The sequence below is a fragment of the Kryptolebias marmoratus genome, linkage group LG10 (assembly GCF_001649575.2).
Source record: "Kryptolebias marmoratus isolate JLee-2015 linkage group LG10, ASM164957v2, whole genome shotgun sequence".
Taxonomy (NCBI): domain Eukaryota; kingdom Metazoa; phylum Chordata; class Actinopteri; order Cyprinodontiformes; family Rivulidae; genus Kryptolebias; species Kryptolebias marmoratus.
In genome coordinates, this window is record NC_051439.1 from 12,903,214 (window position 1) to 12,921,350 (window position 18,137).

At 39.1% G+C, this 18,137-nt stretch overlaps 1 protein-coding gene across 2 annotated transcripts; it reads right to left on the reverse strand.

Moving 5' to 3' along the window:
* Nucleotides 1-1,077: 1,077 nt before the first annotated feature.
* On the reverse strand, nucleotides 1,078-17,968 carry lrrc9 (leucine rich repeat containing 9). 2 transcript variants are annotated; one of them, XM_025004876.2, is made up of 34 exons: nucleotides 16,655-17,968; nucleotides 16,291-16,351; nucleotides 15,814-16,032; nucleotides 15,457-15,597; nucleotides 15,215-15,278; nucleotides 15,030-15,100; nucleotides 13,784-13,966; nucleotides 13,449-13,604; nucleotides 13,119-13,333; nucleotides 12,876-13,007; nucleotides 12,599-12,778; nucleotides 12,379-12,493; nucleotides 12,113-12,248; nucleotides 11,885-12,025; nucleotides 11,667-11,791; nucleotides 11,175-11,348; nucleotides 10,974-11,093; nucleotides 10,695-10,886; nucleotides 10,442-10,567; nucleotides 10,156-10,296; nucleotides 9,852-10,029; nucleotides 9,523-9,743; nucleotides 9,321-9,443; nucleotides 9,100-9,230; nucleotides 8,869-8,977; nucleotides 8,643-8,782; nucleotides 8,025-8,161; nucleotides 7,383-7,600; nucleotides 6,472-6,540; nucleotides 5,455-5,580; nucleotides 4,308-4,485; nucleotides 3,977-4,133; nucleotides 3,754-3,827; nucleotides 1,078-2,537 (listed from the first exon to the last, which is right to left on the reverse strand). In XM_025004876.2, the coding sequence occupies exons 2-33, from the start codon at nucleotides 16,345-16,347 to the stop codon at nucleotides 3,794-3,796; spliced, it is 4,509 nt and encodes a 1,502-aa protein (XP_024860644.1). In that variant the 5' UTR covers nucleotides 16,348-16,351; nucleotides 16,655-17,968; the 3' UTR covers nucleotides 1,078-2,537; nucleotides 3,754-3,793. The 2 variants fall into 2 exon arrangements, with proteins under 2 accessions (XP_024860644.1, XP_017267940.1); XM_017412451.3 differs by having other exon boundaries at nucleotides 16,291-17,968.
* Between the last annotated feature and the right edge of the window lie 169 nt (nucleotides 17,969-18,137).

The following is an 18,137-nucleotide window of genomic DNA, read 5'->3' on the forward strand; positions in this document are numbered from 1 at the left end:
TTAAAAAAAGAAATATTAAATTCATTTGTTTTGTAGAAATAATAAAATTGCTTCAAACTGGAGCTGCACATAAAAACATTTGTTACAAGTTTATTGTAGAATAAATTCAAAATTATTTTTTATAAGAATTCTAAATAATTAATTCAACTAGTGGGCTTTTAAAATATAATATTGCAGTTAATTTTATCAGTACATTAAAACACTTTGGATTGAAACTATCACTTTCTGTGATTTCACATAGCACACTCTATTTTGAAATAAAATATTGTTTTCTGAAAAACACACCTAAACTAACATACTTTCCTTAAAGAGCAAATAAAAAACAATAAAACGGTAAACTATTGTCATTTATAATTACATCAAGCATAGTGACGTATTGTGTTTTCCTCTTTATCTTAAAAATAGGTTAAATATACGTTTCCCAGTATTATTTAAACACAAGATTAAGAATATTATATTTTAAATTCTTCTTATTGCGTTTCTTTAACTTGACATCTTAATCAAATAAAAAATGTTGGCTGTGTGTGCGTCTACAAAATGCTTATTTAATATAAAAGGAGGGCAAAGGGGGGGTTTATGCAGTGATCGCTACAAAGGCCACAATATTAACACAAAGAAGCTATCAGTATGGAGTAAAGGAGATTAAATGTTTGTTGTTCGTTGGGACTGAGCAGGACCGCAGGAGGTTTTGTTTTCTTGTCATCTTGAAAAGCAATTTCTACTTGGTGTTGAACACAATAAACCGTTACAAAAGACAAGCCTGTCAGTCATGACAACATGTATTGCACATTGTAATCCTCCCATACAAGAACTTATCAACACTTAAGTCATCAAAGGAAAAAAATAGTTCAAATCTAATGATACATTAAAAGCTGAAGGCAAATTGCCCAAAACCCTCTCATTTGACAAAGTAGTAAAAATTGATTCTGTTGAATTAGCAAAAAAGGGTATTTCTCTTTTTTTCTCCTGTTAACTTTTTTCTTGTTTCGAACAGACAATGCACTTTGTGCGATTGAAATAATGTGATGAATGACACACAAGTTCAATAATGCAATAAATGACACGCAAGGTCAGAAATGAAAAGCAGTTAAGATTTTATTTTTCTATGAGGTTTGCTCTCACCCAAAATGTCTACACAAAATAGAAGCATTTTCCTTTTCATCCTAATTGTCCGTCTCCAGTCGCTCTTTATTCCACAGGAAACAAATTACAGGAAAATGACAGGCGACAGCAATAATTCAATGACAGACTTCAAAAGAAGCAATATGGCAAGACAGGATGTATTTGTGAGAATAAAAGAAAATAAACTTAGGGCGTAATATGTCGCTTTTGGAGACAAAACAATTTAGATTTTGTTGATGACTTGCAGAGGGGCATCAGCAGCAGCCAAACAATTCATTTTCCACAAGTGATGATGAAATTGTGGCCTTTCTCAAAGCACTTCTGCTCGCAAAATGTAAAGATGTCCTTAGCACACGCAGCACTTTGATAAGCGTTGCATAATAATCAGCGTTAACTTCAGGATCAGGCTGTAGAGTTGTCACACCTCTAATTCACTCCTAAAACTGGGACCTGAGTATATGGCAATGAAAACATGCTCTGTTCAGCAATTATTCACAGAGTCTTGAACTAATGGTACTCTGAATGCACAGACACAGCAAATGCAGAGAGTTACTGGACCAGCAGTAATGGCCCCATACAGCGCATGTGTTTCTTTGTATGTGTGTGTTGTGAGGAGTCCACCGGGGGAGAGGGGCATCATCTATAACTGATTTGCAACAAGCACAAACATCTCTAATTATTAATCTAGATTACAAGTGTGGAGGCCGACTCGCTTCCCCCTGGCGCTGTCTCGTCTTCTCCCTTTCGGTCCCTGCTGCTCGAGCCACGCTCCGTATCAGGCCGGTGAAAACATAACCTGTCACATTCCATCCCATTAAACCAGCTACAAGCCATGTGGTTCACTCACGTGGCGGAGGAAGGACAGAGAGGAAGACACAGAGAGCAGTGCATGTGGGTTCACTCAAAGGTGATGAATTATTCACATTTTTTATGCTAATGTCATTTTAATGTAAGAAACACTGACAGATATGCAGATATGCAACTTACTCTGCAAAGTGGTATGTTCACTATAAGCTTACAGCACGCACAACAGAATTAGAAGTAGTTATATTTATAACATCCATGGCGCACATACTGTACACAAATATGGAATGTGTAATTATCCCCTACAATACCTAATGCATTAGAGCACTCACACTGAGCCCCCAAATCTGTGTCCTGAGTCCATCAGCTGCCATTTGATGTCAGGCAGAGAAAGGTAATGGCAGTGCACTCACTTGCGAAGTCATTAGCCCCGCTTAATGCTGGGAATTAAAACAAATTAAGTGAAGTTAAGTACATGCATTAGAGAAGCTTGTTTGAGGAGAGCTTTTTATTTTTCCCGTGTGGAGCTGGCTGTGGCCTCGGACGCTGAGCGAGGGCAGGAGATAGAAAACTGAAGTACACACGCCCACTTCCAGCTGATGAATTACTACCTACAGAGGAAGAGAAAAATTAATTCAGCGCTCATTAGCAGCGTTAATGGAGCTCTAAGGACACCTAGTGGTCAGGTTAACAACACTAATCAGCAGATACAGCTTGACGTTAATTAAAATTCTGCGTCTTTTTCAATGTATGCTGATAAAATTACAGAATGCATCAAAACTGACGCCCACACAGTGAAAGTTAAACAGTTTTGTTGTTTGTTAGATCAAAATTGATGTCTCATCATCTTGGGTTTTTATATTATATTGTCAGTTCGGTGATCTTGAACAAAATATTATAATGAATGACTGGACTGGAGTTTTTATTAACTACAGGATTACAAGGCTAAACGAATAGGAAAGCACAGAGGTTTGTGTTAGTTTGTCGTCAATTTACTTCCAGTTAGAACTCACACGATTTGCCTGTTAGGGACAAAACTGCTGCTGGCTTTCCGAAAAGAGGCTAACACGGTGAAACCGACAATCTCTGCAATCCATTTGGACCTCGTTCAAGATTACATCTTTATCTGAGTGACTGCAGATTATTGTCCACAGAGAGGTGTTCTAAAGCTGGATTATCCACTTGTTGGGGATGCATTGGACCCGATGGATGAGGGATGCCAGCCTCACACGCTCCTACATCTGTGAGTGTTTTTTTTTTCCCCTGCTGGTTTAGGGCAAAGGATGGGATAGCAGTTGAAATGACACCAATACCTCTCATCCTCAGATTACCATGGTTAGGGATCCACATATGTGGGGAGAAAATAAAGTCGCAGTCACTATAAATGCTTTTGACAGGAATGGACTGAATGCCTGCATCAAGCTGCCTAATTATTTGCTATAAACTGAAAGCAGTTTAAAGTCAAACTACACTATATTTCAAAGAGCAACAAATTCTCTTTATTAATAAATTGCTTGGAAAAACTGAGAGATACATACCGCCATTTCAAAAAACAAACAGCAGCCGTTAAGGCCAACTTACAGAAATAGCAACCTACACATTATGTCTTTACAAAGTGGCATTTTATTATATCCAGAATATGAATGTATTGCATTATAACTGTAGATTTGCATCCGTTTCAAATTTGGATTCATGGTTTCAGCTTGTTTTTGTTAGATAGCACCCTGAGATGACTTTTGATGTGAATTCCATTGTGAATACAAATGAACTGAAGTGAATTACTGTGGATATTATAACAACATAATCACTGATGATGTGTGTTTTCACCTCTGGTTGTGATCTCAGAAGGCTCCATCTCCTCCCACTGCTACGTGTGTGGAGGTTTACCACCATATGGGAATCTGGAAGACAATAAAACATGTAACCAGTAATTAATTAATTTGCTCTTTTTATGAAATATTGTAAAATAGCATAATGATTACTGTATATATATATATATATATATATATATATATATATATTTTTTTTTTTTTTTTTTTCCTTTAACGACCTGTTATCTTGCTCCTGTTTGGAGTAGGAGAAGGCATCTTTGCTCCCATCAGACAGAGCTCCCATGGTTGGCAGGTTGCTTCCTGTTTTTCGGCCGGGTCTCAAGTTAATGTTTGTTCGACTCATTCGACCAACATTACTGTTCTTATGTTTCTTGCCTGGTATAGAGATCAATACATAATGAGTATCAGAAGTTTTAGTATCAACTAAAAATAGCACTTACATGCCAAAAAATAGCTCAGCCAAACGACAAACTCCGGAAATCTATTGAAATTTATTTAATATTTTCATCATTAGGCTTGAATCTTTAGCAGCCGAAACGTTACACTCACATTTGTCTGTGTATTGGATCTCATCTGCATTGCTTGTGTGCGTATCATGCATAAAATTTGGTAGTCCTCCACTTAAACTTGTTCCTCTTAGAGTGATGTTGTGAGGCAGAAGGGGTAGCAGTCCAGGGAGGTTCATTTCAGTGGTAGAAAGAGATGATCCAGAGTGCTGACAGCTTTGCTTTAAGATAAAAAAAAGCATTGACAACAGACAGAAAATTGGCAGAAGTCAAAATAATTTATGTTAAATGATCTGTATAGTGTCTCCAGGGTTGGCTTAAAGGCTGACCTCACTAACATTTGCATCCCTATTAATTTTTTTTCTCTTTCCTCTTATGTCAGTCACAGTCAGAGCAATGTTTCCCCTCCACCCACACATTTGGCACAGGATTGGTGATTAGATTGCTTGTTGTTCCACATATATAAGCATCTTATAGGAGAACAGTAATTACTACTCATCACGAACAATGTTTATATTCAAGAAAAGCATTTGCCGGCAAAGAATGGGAGTGACAACTGGCATTCACAGGAGTAACTAAAGAGAGGTCTGTGCGCTTAATGAGAAAACACAAGATTTTGGTTCTGTCATTTCCATATCAACGATTAACAAATAGAGGGGGTCGTTTTGACCTGGCTAATACCCGGTAAATCCACTGGTGCATTATCGGCCGGGCACATTTCATCTAATCAGCAGGATGATGCAGGCAGGCTTACTGCTTTTAATTCAGAGCTCCAGGAGCATTACAGCCCCACTTTCTCATTACATGAATATCAGTTCAAACCGAAATAGTTTGATGCAGGATCTCTCCTTTTCTGGTAACTGTGGTTTGGTCGCTAAGATTTTGTTTCTCAGTTTTACCCTGTTTATTTGAAAAACTAGTGGTCTCCTGTAGTCAAACGTTACACCTATCAGAGCAGCACTGTTAAAAGAATAATCTTTGTTTTTGACGTGCTGAACAACACACAGCGCTTTTAGACAGAATTAGTCCTAATAATGGTTTCCTGTTCATTCTCAGCACCTGGAGACAGTTAAAACAGATAAATTCAAGGAACACTGCAATAATAGGCTACTCCAAAAGATTCAGGGAGAACAAGTGTACGCATAAATGTAAACATGCTTCTTAGTGTAGTGTATTTCCATTGTTCTCACAAATGAGTCTTCACTGAGGAGCTCAGCCCTGGTTCGTTCCTCCAAAGTGACTAACACCCCATCTAGGACCTGCAACTGATTCAGACGTAGCACTACAGCGGGTCTGTGGAGAGAATTTCGAGCAACCTGAAGAAAGACAGAGAAAAAAGTTCTGACAAGTCAAAAGTCAGTTGTTACAAGCCACTCTGCTTTTAACTCAAATCCAGATTTTTGAAAAATATTTGAACCTGAATGTTTGAAGCCATGCTTTGAGACATCTGGGACAAATATGATGCTGTGTGTGCCCCAGCATAGCTACCGTATTCCCAGCAGCTGTTCCAATGACCCATCTGACAGCAGCAGAGAGATCTTTCCCCAGCTGAGCACACGCTCTGGCCAAAATTCACAATCATGTTCCTACCGCATACTTCTGCAGTGGTGAAGCTGTGAGTGTACGCTACAGGATGTCCGCCGGAAAGGAGCAGACTGGCTTTGCTTGGAGAACGTAGAAGAAGGAGCAGCAGCAGGAAGTATTGTCTCCAGGGTCACTGTTGGACTACAGTCCTTGGCAGAATTAATACGTCGTCCCGTGAGAAGGGAAGGGGGATGGGGTCAAGCAGTAAAGAGGCTACCACAGCTGAGCATTACCCTGTGGATAACAGAGAGGCCCTGGACTGTAGGCTCTGCTCAGGCTTGATCCATGAGCTCCAGATGGGTGATGTATTGGGGCAACAGTGCCCTGCCATTTGGTCAGCAAAATGGTGTTTGATGCCAGCCTGTTTGAGGCTCAGCAGACGGCCCATCACATAATCACTTAATTTAGAGTTTGGGATTTTGCAAGTGAGAAACTGAGCTTATAATCATGCTTTGGATATTTTGTTTGTGAGTCAAAACCCCTCAAAGTGAGCTGTAACTGTGGATTCACTTCACTGTGAAAGCATATTAAAAAAAAATATATATATACTCGGATAATAATCTCCACTAGTTTATAATACCTAATTGGGTTTAGTGGACAAACTAAAACCCAGTAATACTCACTGGATTGCCAAGCACAGAAAGCTCTGTCAGCGAGGGAAGAACTTGTAATTTGTCGAGCTCCGCAATGTCCTGCAAAAAGTAGAAAAAAAAAAAAAAAACATAATTTTCAGTTTTCTCTCAGTCACTACCCTGTCATTTAACTATTCCTCCCCACTGGTTCCAGCCCGCTGTGCGTTGATAATGGAGACATATGTATGAGGGCAGAACCTTTCAGAATTTTGGAGTAGGGAGGATGGAGGCAGCTGATGGGAGAGATTACATGTGTGAGCTTGCATTAATCTCATGAAAGAGTTTGGGCACGCAACAGGGCACACGGGTGTTTTCTTTGATTCCCGGCTTTACGCTCTGACTTGGCTGCGATTCAAAGACGCCCCCACTGTGAGGGCCGATGCTCTGGGATGATTGCTGTATTTTATGTCTTAATTGAATGCATGAAAACATTAAGGAAGTGAAGGAAAGACGGAACTGGCAACAAAAGTGCAAATCACTCACCCTGGGTGAGGAGATGCAGACTGAGAAGCTGATTACACGTTGTCCTGATTGTTCCTCTCTTTCTTCATACACACGGCCCTGACCTTCAATCAAACTTGATTCTCCTTAATACTACCCCTTGCATGCCACAGTGGGTGGTAATAGCTCATGATTACTATACTTTATGTCTACTTTGCAAATGCAGGGAAAAGTATTACTGCGGCATGTTGAATAAAATACATCCTGAAACATTTGACACATATGAACCAATCAGTAAAAGTTGGTGGTAAATCAAAAACTGCACAAAAGGTGACTGTGACCTTCCTGAGAGCACCAAAAATTCTCTGTGCTATGTAGCTTTCAGGTAGTTTAATTGAAAAAACAGTTTTATTAAAATTCTTAATATAAACATAAAAAAAAAAAAAAAAAAATCAGAATACCTGTAGCTTGTTCATGTCGAGAAAGAGCTTGCGGAGGTCAACCAGATGTTCAAGATGATTTAACTCCCGGATTCGGTTCTCTGCAAGGTGCAGTTCTAGTAAGACATTCTGGGCTGTAAAGGAGTTTTTGGCCAGAGTTTTAATCCGGTTTCTGTCTAACACAAGCTCTCTGAGCTGGCGAAGCCCTTCCAAGCCCTCCACCTGGTTGATCTCATTGCCTACAGAAAGACAAAACCTCATTAAAAACAATGAACATATATCTTGGATAGTAAGATAATAGCCAGATAAACAAAACTAAACAGTAAATTGTACTTCCCAAACATCATAAAAGGCAAGTTTGTCCTTGCTGTAAAAACTTCAAAATGTTCCAAAAAAAGAAGAAAAAAAAAACAACGACAACAACAAAACAACGTAAAGTTGCCTTTCTGGGACAAAACACCCCGGACAAAGCAAAGCTCAATCAAAACCCATCAGAAGCTTTTGAAAGGAAAGTCAGCCGCTCTTTTCTTCAAGTCTCATCATCCACCTGGCCTTAGGTCTATGGGAGGCATTGCTCTTTTGGTGCTTGCCTTTTCACAGGCTCCATACAACGCACTTTAAACCGGCTTTGAGAGGGAGGGGTGGTACGTGAGCTATACATACCTTGGAGGAAGAGTGCTTTAAGATTGGTGAGCCTGCTGAGCTGCAGATTGGCCATATTGGAGATGCCATTGTGACTCAAATGAAGCACCTCCAGGCTTCCCATCAGCGGCTCCAGGCTGCCAGTGGGCCCAGTATCCCTTAAACACAGTCACAGAAAAACATTTTGTAACCTCTGTGGTTAAACGAACATCTCATTCTCCCTCCCGCTGCTGCGTTTAGCTGGTCAGACCTTACAGGTGCACACAGACTCATAGCAATTACAGCCAAACCAAACAAAAGAATGACTGTCACTGCTCTGCTCAGAAATTGATTTCTAAAACAGAAATATGTCACTGAATGAATACATCAATATTCCATCAATGTACTGACTTTAATATTCTGTTTATCTCACATTTAAAATATTTGGACATTTAAATTTTTTTTTAATTCAGTGCATAGAAATTATTTATGTTTACAACTAAATTTATCCACTTCAATTTAATCAACTAAGACAAAATATGGCACAACTCTCAAAAAGCAGCAAAGGAATTATATGGTCAGTGCTGCCCTCTAATGGCCAATTTGAGCAATTTATGTGAGAATTTCACATAAAATACCAAATTAAAGCTTTTATATTACCTGTTAGCTTTGGATGGGCTCTGCTGGCCATACCCACTGGAGTGGACCTTGCTGTGAAGTATCTGTTTGTTTGTCAGATGAGCTTGAGTTTTGTGTCTGGGCAGAATGGATTCAATGTGGTTGTGGTTTAAACACAGAGCCTGTAAAGGTGACGGTGCAAAGATTTCATTATTCCTCTAAAGCTTATTTCCAGATCATTTGCAGGTGTGCAACAGGTGGTCTGTACTTTGATGTTTGGCAGGTGGATGAGGCCGGAGAAGGAGGTGAGATTGTTGTTTTCCAGGTTGACGCTTCGCAGGTTACAATACAGGTCTGCTGGAGATAGATCCACCATCCTGATGGAGACAAGGTGGATTTTATTTTTGCGCTTTGTCTTTAAGCATCTAATTTATCATCAAAGTAAAAATCATTCTCATACTCAAATATTGTTTTTATTTGGTTTAGGCCAGGCTCTTACCTAATAGAGCAGGATTGCAGAGATAAATATGTGATGTCTGAATAGTTTGAGTGGCCAAGCTTTTCTGCTACGGTGTCAGAGGTTAGTCTTCCTCTAAACATATTCTTTGCACTCTCACATTCACTTAGATCCTGGAGAAAACACCAAAAAGAAGCTAAACACTCAATATAATCACTGTAATATCTGAGCTGTGTAGTTGGTTTCAGTTTTTTTTAGCATACCACTGCAGTTCCATCCAAAGCTTTAAGGGAAGGCAGGTGAAACACCACATATATTCGATAGTTTTCCAGTTTTGTCACTAAAGGATTCCCATACAGATCCAGAATGATGAGATTTTGCAATCCCTGATGAGACAAGGAGCTAATGAGCTCAGAGAACTCAATGATGACAGTGGTGGGAATATGAGACACCGAATTTCCTCACTTTAAGAAAGTAGATGTCTCTTGACGTTGAAAGCTGGTTGCCTCCGATGTAGAGTTCAAGGAGAGACCGAACTTTCCAGATGCCGTGCAGGGATGTGATGCAGTTGTTTGCCACAGACAGAAAGGTCAAGTTGAGAAGCTGGTCCAGAACCGAGCCATCCAGACTGGAAAGTTGGTTTCCATCCATGCTCAGTTTATTCAGGCAATGCAGTCCTGTCAGGCCTGAATGAACAGAAGGCAAAAATAATACTGGTTACTGTATTAAGGATTGTTATAAGTAATGTAATACTATAGTGTAATTTTCATTTAAATGTTGAGAGTATGCCAAACCACTGAGTGAGCTGATGTTGTTGTTGTTTATAGAAAGCTCCTCCAACTTGAGGCAACTATCAAGACCCTCCAGTTTAGAGATGTCATTATCATTAAAAGATGCCCAGCGAAGGTTCACCAGCTCATTCAGATTAATAATCCTGGAAATCCTTTGATTGTCAAGATTCAGGGAGGTAATCTGGTCAAATAGAACAGATTAGATGAACTAGAGTATAAATCGTAACTACCAAAAGCTGCCACATCACATTTCTTAAACGTTATATATGCTTTTTCACAATAGCTTTCATTTCAAGAAGCTCTTTACCTTTGCAGTCCAGTCTGGCTCCAGTTCTCTACCAGGACCCCAGGGTGCTGGACTCAAACGAGAGAGGAGCTGGGCTGTTGACAGCAAACTGAGACTGCGGGGACGGTCACTGTTGGTTCGAGAGTGTGCCAGAAGGATTGCCTGCAAGCAGTGTCAACAAATCTACGAATCACCACGCGTTTCAATCATTCAACATCTGGTTTCAAAACACAAAGATTTTACTAAAACCAGCTTAAAGGAATAATAAAAGAGAGTATTTATATAGCATAAGAAGACAATATTTCACCTGGTTAATTCTGGATGCAGTAGCCACCTGAGCAGCCTCAGCAGCCTCCTCTTCTCCTACCAGCTCACCGTCCAGGTGAGTGAGGGCTGTGAGGCGACCCAGTATGGTCATTCTGAGTGTCTCTGGCTGAAATGAAAGCAAAAAACAAAACATTTTCTTCATGCATATGTTGAACATGCAATCATTATTGATTATGTTGAAATTACATTCAGTGATAAATGTATTTATCTCCATTTTTCATCACAGCACACACCCTGTTCCAGGGGTTGTATCGGGTGTCCAGTTTCAGCAAAACAGGGGCGTGTTTCCTCAGCACGGCTGTGTCTTCTCTAGCTTTGCTCAGCTCATTCCAGCTCACGTCGAGCTGTTTGAGGTGTCTCAATCCCCGCAGCCCTTCCAGAGTCCTTATGTGGTTAAAGCTAGCATCCAAAAACTCAAGGTTGGGCTGCAAAAGAAACATGTTTAATATTTTAATTGTGTAGCCTTGAAAAAAAACGTTAAATTAAAGAGAATCTTATATTGTCACATTTACCATGTTGGAAATGCAATCGAGGCTTGTGAACCTGTTGAAGCTGATTGTGAGATGTTTCAGGGCCGTGAGGCTGGAAATCTCTTTAATTTTACTGAGATTGTTGTCATGAAGGTTAAGGACCTGCAGGTTCAATACATCAATGACAGGTTACTGTGAGTGTGTGAAATGGCCTCAAAACGCTTAAAAACACAGAGGACTTACAGTGATCTGACTGAGGATATTGGCTCGGGCCACGCTTAGGAGGATTTTATCATCCAGGCCCAACAATTTGGGCTGCAGCTTTAGGACAGGCTCCATGTTGAGGGTGGCTTCGTCCAGGAAAATATCTTTAGAAGAGCCTTTATCTTTGTTTACAGAGCGGCTGAATTCTCTATCCTGGTGAAAGCACATTAAAAAAGGTTCATAAAAAGTGGTAGATGTGTATTTAATGCTTGTTTCAAAATAAAATGTAAAAAAACAGTCTGATTTTTCATCATTTCATAGTTATGAAGGAGCTTTGATGACAATGGAGTTCAAAAGAACAGAGGTATTTAATTTATTTTATTGCAAGTTATCACTAAATTTAGGCAGGAAAATCTTTTAAATTCAACAAGACTTTCAGTTTTGTATAATCAACTAGATCAGTGCTAAAATATTTCACATGCAGCAGAACAGTGTTATCAAATAGTCAAAAAAAATAAATGCATGAATTACCCCAGTGACGTATTCAAAATATACGATGTACTCTGGTAGGACAAGCTCGTGGTCAAACACAAACCACTGCCTTTGCCGGGGAACACACTCAGGACCTGTGTGTGTTTTAAATGAGCTGGGTCTCTCTATTTAAAGAAAAAAACACAAAGAAATACAACTTACTGCACCCGTACAAATATAAAAAAGTGATTACGGTGCCAAATTTCTTCACTAAATACCATCGTTTGTTGCAAAGCTGGGCTTGGTGTCCACATTACGATACACAGAGCAGATTTTCAGGTGGTTGGTTCTGTCCAGCAGTTCTTCATCACGGATGGGCATGCTGTTTCCCACAAACACTTTGCACACAATTACATGACCTACAAGGAAACAACAACAACACAAGACTAGCATTTTAGATACACAGAATGACCCAGCTAGCAATAATATACATAAAACTAACTCACCATGTCTAAAAGGAATTGAGTCTGGGCTTTGTTTGGAATCACACTCACTGGTCTGATGCAGCACGGACTCAATTCTGGGCTGCTCAGTTACATTTAAGCTGTTGGACAAAGGTACAGCATCTTCTCTTCCCAAAGTCTAATTAAAAGAGTCAACATCCTACAAGTTAGCATGCTTTGAACCTCACGGGGATTGAAGTTAGTGAATTGTGCTTTCCTCAGTGGAATGAATCTGCTTGACCTTAGTGAATCATGTGCAGCACGCTCACCTTTTGTTGCTGTGTTGTTTTAAAACCTTCCTCTAAGACGCACAAAGTCTCCTCTTTCTCACTTTTTTCAAGGTCAGCTATGTACAACAAATAATCCAGTCGACATCTGTAATTCCTGGTTTAAAAGGGTTAGAATCACAATATAAAAACGTATACTGTGTGTGGAAAGATTTTGAAAGGCATTCATCAGCCTTTTTTGTTGAAGTCTAGTTTTGCTCACTGTGAAACTGAAGCAGATTCTTCGCTGGCTAGAAGACTCTGAAGTTTGTCCTCAAAGCGAAGCCTTAAAGTGCTGTTGTGGATGCGGAAAACGCTATTAATCTTTATGTCAGTGACGTTAAAACTATTGTATTCTGATGGAGAAAAGCAGGAGAGCAGGAGGTTGCAACAAGAAGTAAACCTGTTGGTAAAAAAAAGAAAAATAACAATAAAAGTGTGTTTTATTTTCTCAGACAAGATGGGTGCAGTATTATGGTATTATGGTGCAAAATAAGTACCAAGGGTCTGTGGAGTAGCCCTCCTCTAAACGAATATTTCCAACACTTTCCAGCTCCATCAATAAAAACTGCGTCATGTACTCCGTCTGGTTTGTGGCTTGGATCAGTTCTCGCTCATACCAGGCTTCAATGCTTAAAGGAAATAAAACAAATATTGCTTCTGCACACTAACACGTGACTTCAGGTGAGATCCTGATATTTGTGGAAAGATCTGGTCCTAAAGCAGAGATAAAGTAAACTAACTCATCCATCCTCCTTGCCCAGATGTTCAGTCTTTCCCTCAGCGATTCAATCTTACAAAGTATTTTCTGCTCCACGGCGGGATCACGGCTGTCGGTGGCTGAGTCACGTTTTTCAGTCAAACCATCCTCAAGGCAGTTTGTTCCTCCTGATTCAGCCTCCAACACACAGCCAGACGTCTTGTAACCGTACGGCAGCATGGATAGCTCTCTTTCAAGCTACGAATGCAAACGAAAACAATAACTGTTTGTGGAAACTAAAACAAGAATTAATCCTGCATTTTCGGTAAAGACATTACGATAGCTTTCAAAGCTTTTCATGAATGCTACTTACACTTTTCAGGGTGCGACTGAGGGTCTTGATGCATTCTTCAGGTAACTGCATTCGAGTTTTCTTCTTTTCTGACAGTCTAAACCGAGTCTCTGCCAGGTTCCTCTGAGCAGCGCGTACACGCATGTTGTAGTACATAGTTTTCTTCATTACTGCAGACTAAAGACAAAAAAAGTTTGAATAGATAGAGGCAAAAAACAACAATCGATGCAACAAATAGCAGCACTGTGATAAAGATATGTCAGATCCACCATTTTTAAATACTATTAAGCAAACTATTCATTACTCAAACGAACAAAAAACAGCCTGCATATACATATAAAACTTTTTTTTAGTACCTCTGCTGCATCCTTGGCCTGCTTGTCGGAGACATCGTAACTGTCGAGACGCTGGAGGCCTGGGGTGTGGTAAAGAACGTGTGTGGCATAATTGCACAGCAGACAGACCGGGTTCGGGGTCGACATGGGGTCCTGCAGAGCTAACTCTCTCAGACTGGGTAAGCGGGCAAGCATCGTGAGCTCCTGGTCAACCAGGAATTAAAGAATGATTAGAGAAGAAGGCCTCTGTGTGTCCGACCTCCTTAATAAAGTCCACATTTTATTTCTGTACTTGCAAAATGAAACTATCTAGAGCGTACATTCAGACTTCTGGGCTGTTAGATAAACGATCTGACAGCTTGAGATACATTTCAAAAATCTAATTTTCAGGAACTATTTTACAAAGTATGTTGCAGTACCACAGATATTATCCTAAATATTTTACAAAGTGATAAATAAATCAGCGCAGCGTATTAAAAAAGACGGCAGTAACCCCTGTTTTGTTGGTTGCTCTTTGAAAATGGCATCTAAACATCAGACAGATGCCATCTAAATCGAACGTTTCGTTTCTTTTCTCCTCTAAATTCACCCCAGACAGCAGTTAAAAGATATGTCAGACACTTTCTCTTCGCAGTTATTGCCCAGAGATGAGCACAAAGACAATAACTGGATTCCTTAAAGCCAAGCTGAGGAAAGGGAAAAAAAAAAATAGATGAACTGTTGGAAATAGTGCTGCAGCGTGAAGACAATCACATCAAGATCAACAAGCGTTATTGTGCCTTGTCAGAATGACCTTGGAGAAAACAATGCCTTCGTGTGCGCTGAATGAACTCATCAGCAAACTGAATGTCTTAAATGTAAAACTAAAAGAAACCTTGATTTTATGTTTGGAAATGTCAACATTCATTTTTTTTGAAAATGCAATATATGTGCATAACTGATTGTGAAATGAAAAAAAAAGTACTAATTTTGCTCCTGTATTCATTGATTTTTTTTTTTTTTTAATTTGCAATTAATGCATATTTTTGAATGTGGAATAGCCAAATTATAAATCATGCTGCTCAACAATTCAACAAAGCTCTTCTTCGGGGTGCAAAAATTATTTAAAAAAAAAATGATCTGACCAAGACCCTGACAAGAATTTAGAAATGCCCTTTTTGTCAAACCAAGGATTTTAATCAGATTTGGAAGAAAACAAGCAAGCAAACTTTGTGCAGAAATAAATAAATAAATAAATTGAAGAATATATTTTGGTTTTTAGTCTCACCTTAAAGGAGCTGATCTTGTTCCCGGAGAGATTGAGAATCTCAAGGTTGACATTTGGATCAAAGCTGCGCCCTAAAACAAGTTTTTTTTTTTTTTTTTTTAAAACACTTTTGATTAATTTTTAGTAATACCTTATGAATCTTCATCAAATGTAACAACAACAAAAAGAGGGTTCGACCATTTTACCAATCTTTTCAATAATGTTGTCAGCAAGGTTTAGTTCCTGAAGAGATTTGAGTGTGTTGAAGCCCTTTAGAGGTTAAAAAAACACAACTAATTAGGAATAACAAACATCATTCATAGATAGATAGATAGATAGATAGATAGATAGATAGATAGATAGATAGATAGATAGATAGACAGACAGACAGACAGACAGACAGACAGACAGACAGACAGATATTGTAAAGGTAATGTATAGTTCAAACCTCTATCTTTGTTATGCGGTTATTATTCAGCCACAGGACCTTCAGATTGACTTGAAAGTCTAAGTTTTTAATCTCACAAATCTGATTTTCATACAGATACAGCTTCTCCAGTTGTTGACAGCTTTGTAGCCCAGATATCTCCTGCAGTAAAAACACACGTGACACAGGTTACTCTTTGATACTTGCGTCGTTCTGCTGTACGTTGCTCGCAGTCTTCCTTGAATTGCAATCTAAAGCAACCCAACATTTGTAGGTTTTGCACTTACGTGTGAAGCTGCATTAGGAGAACATGAGACGAACATAACTGATGCAGGTTTTATCTGCGTTTGTGTTAACATGTGTTTATGAGAAACTCACAGTGAGATGGCACTGGACGACCCAGAGCTCCTGGAGCAGGGGGCAGCTCTCGAGCCCCTCGATGTGCTCGATGTTCTGGTCCACTATGGTGAGCTGGCAGAGCCCCGGGAAGAAGGACAGGCCAATCATTTGCGGGAAACCCGAAAAGAAGATTTCCAGTGAACTGATGTTGTTCCCTTTATTTGCATTCTTTTCATAGGACAACCCGTTAACCAGACACTGCCAAGAGAAGGAAGCCAATCAGTGACTTTTGACATGGCCTAATCATCACCTAAAATCAAATTCTAACAATTAAATCAAAAACATAATGATCATTTCCAGCTGTTTGATTAAAAAGTTATGAGGAGTTGAAAACCTATTATAGACACATTAAAATCTGTACAGATTTGAAGTGTTGTTTTATAGTTTAAGCTGTTTTTAAAGCACTGCATTATGTATGTATTTATCAGCATTTTTGCAGCTCCTTTTCCTACTCACCAGCTTTTTAACCACCTCCTCCTCCTCAGCTTCTTGTTTCTGCTTGTCACTCTGCATAACTCTAAGACACAAAACAAACCAACTCACCCTGTCTCATTTTACTGACAGTCACCTACGAACACGCAGACAACAGTCTCCATGTAGGGTAAGGTTGATTAAACCCACCTGTGACACCATAAACCTGTAATGATAAATACCTATACACAGTGATGCTAACTTCGCTAGCAAACTTTTTAGCTTGACTATGAGGACAAATCATTTAAATGACAGATACACTAAAGTTAACTTCGGTGTTATAATATTTATAATAATAATAATAATAATAATAATAATATGCTTATTGTATGATAGTGAGCTTGCTAACCAAATAATATTGACTGCAGTCCACAGTGAAGGGAGGCCTCGCTGCTCCATCTGAACCGACGGCAGGTTGTATCCAGGCACGAGCGTTCGGTTGCTAAGGAGGGAAGTTTTTGAAGCTGCCAGCAGGGGGCGCTCCACAGCCACCAATTTCACTTACAGAACAGCGAACTGAGCTTTATGGAAAGCCAATATATCACTTAATAGTCCGGCTCGTCAAAGTTGATATCCATAAATGTATTACTGGCAACCTTTTTTTTTAAAAGTTGTTTCACTAAAATATAGAGAATTCAGAAACATCTTTCCAGTGAATATGACAAAATATTTATCCCCCTGTTTTTAGGAGACTCGTGTGTATTTATGTTGTCCACATCTTTAAAATTTTATTATTTTCACTGTTCATGTTTTCTGTTTTTATACTGTTCCTTTTGGTATTTCATCACACCTACCTGGATTTACACAATACATTGTATTTGTAGGTGTGCTTTAATTAATAAAAGATATTCTTAAAAAAAATGTAATGTTGAAAAATAACATTTCATTTGTCCAGTCCAACATTCTATCAACAATCCCATTGCTATTATCATAATGTTCATTTTGGAAATTCAAAGCTTAAAAAAAAAAGCCATATGTTTTATTAGTTTTTTTAATCTAAAATAATATTTAAACAAATAACAATGTCATTAGGGAACTTTTATCCATGTAATTTTTGTAGATTGTTGAATGATTTGAATTAATATTATTTCAGGCAGATGTCAGATGTCCCTTTCAGGGCTTTGATATACATCCTGTCCTAAAACGGGGATGTATTATGGTATGGCGCCATCTGTGGACAACGTCTTGTCCAAGCTCCTAATTCATAACCCTTTACCACAGAACATATGTAACGTATGGATGCCGAACTGCACAGCTGGACATCTCATGGGTCAGGATGATCCCTAACGATTTCAAGGTCACGGGGGTGAAAGGTCAAGTTCACAGGTGAAACCCTTGTCCGTGCTCCAACTATAGACACATGTAGTTAGGATTGTTGTATGAGGGAATTCATGTTTTGGATTTCAATTAGTTTTCTGTATTGTGTGTTTTATTCAATGACCAGTTTAGTAAAGCTGCCATGTTTGGTCACAACACAATAAAAGCTCTTTAAGCCTAACAAATACTGGGGACAGTTAATTTAGACCTAAACCCTTGGCTTAAAAAAATGTTAAATTAAGCAATTTACTTTATCTATGTTTGTGAGTGTAACCTTTGACCTGAAAGGGTTAGTCTAGTCCACACAGCTAAGTGGGAATATGAACACAGACACCAAAAAAAAAAAAAAAAATGGAGTTGCTGCTTCTTTTCAAACATTTCCTTTAAATTCAGCTCTTCCTGGATAAAGAGGCAGCTTCCCTGACATGTCGTCAGACGTGTCCGCGGACAACACTTCGGTCATATTTCGTCCCAAATAAAGTGCCAGCCCTGAGCCTCCGTGACGTCAGCGTCGG

Coding starts and splice junctions, on each gene's coding strand:
- lrrc9 (XM_025004876.2), bottom strand. CDS start 16,347: ATGCAGAGTGACAAGCAGAAACAAGAAGCTGAGGAGGAGGAGGTGGTT. Junction 12,026..12,112: donor CTCAATTCCTTTTAGACATG/GTGAGTTAGTTT, acceptor GTTTCCTTGTAG/GTCATGTAATTGTGTGCAAA. Junction 3,828..3,976: donor AAACAGGAGCAAGATAACAG/GTCGTTAAAGGA, acceptor ATTGTCTTCCAG/ATTCCCATATGGTGGTAAAC.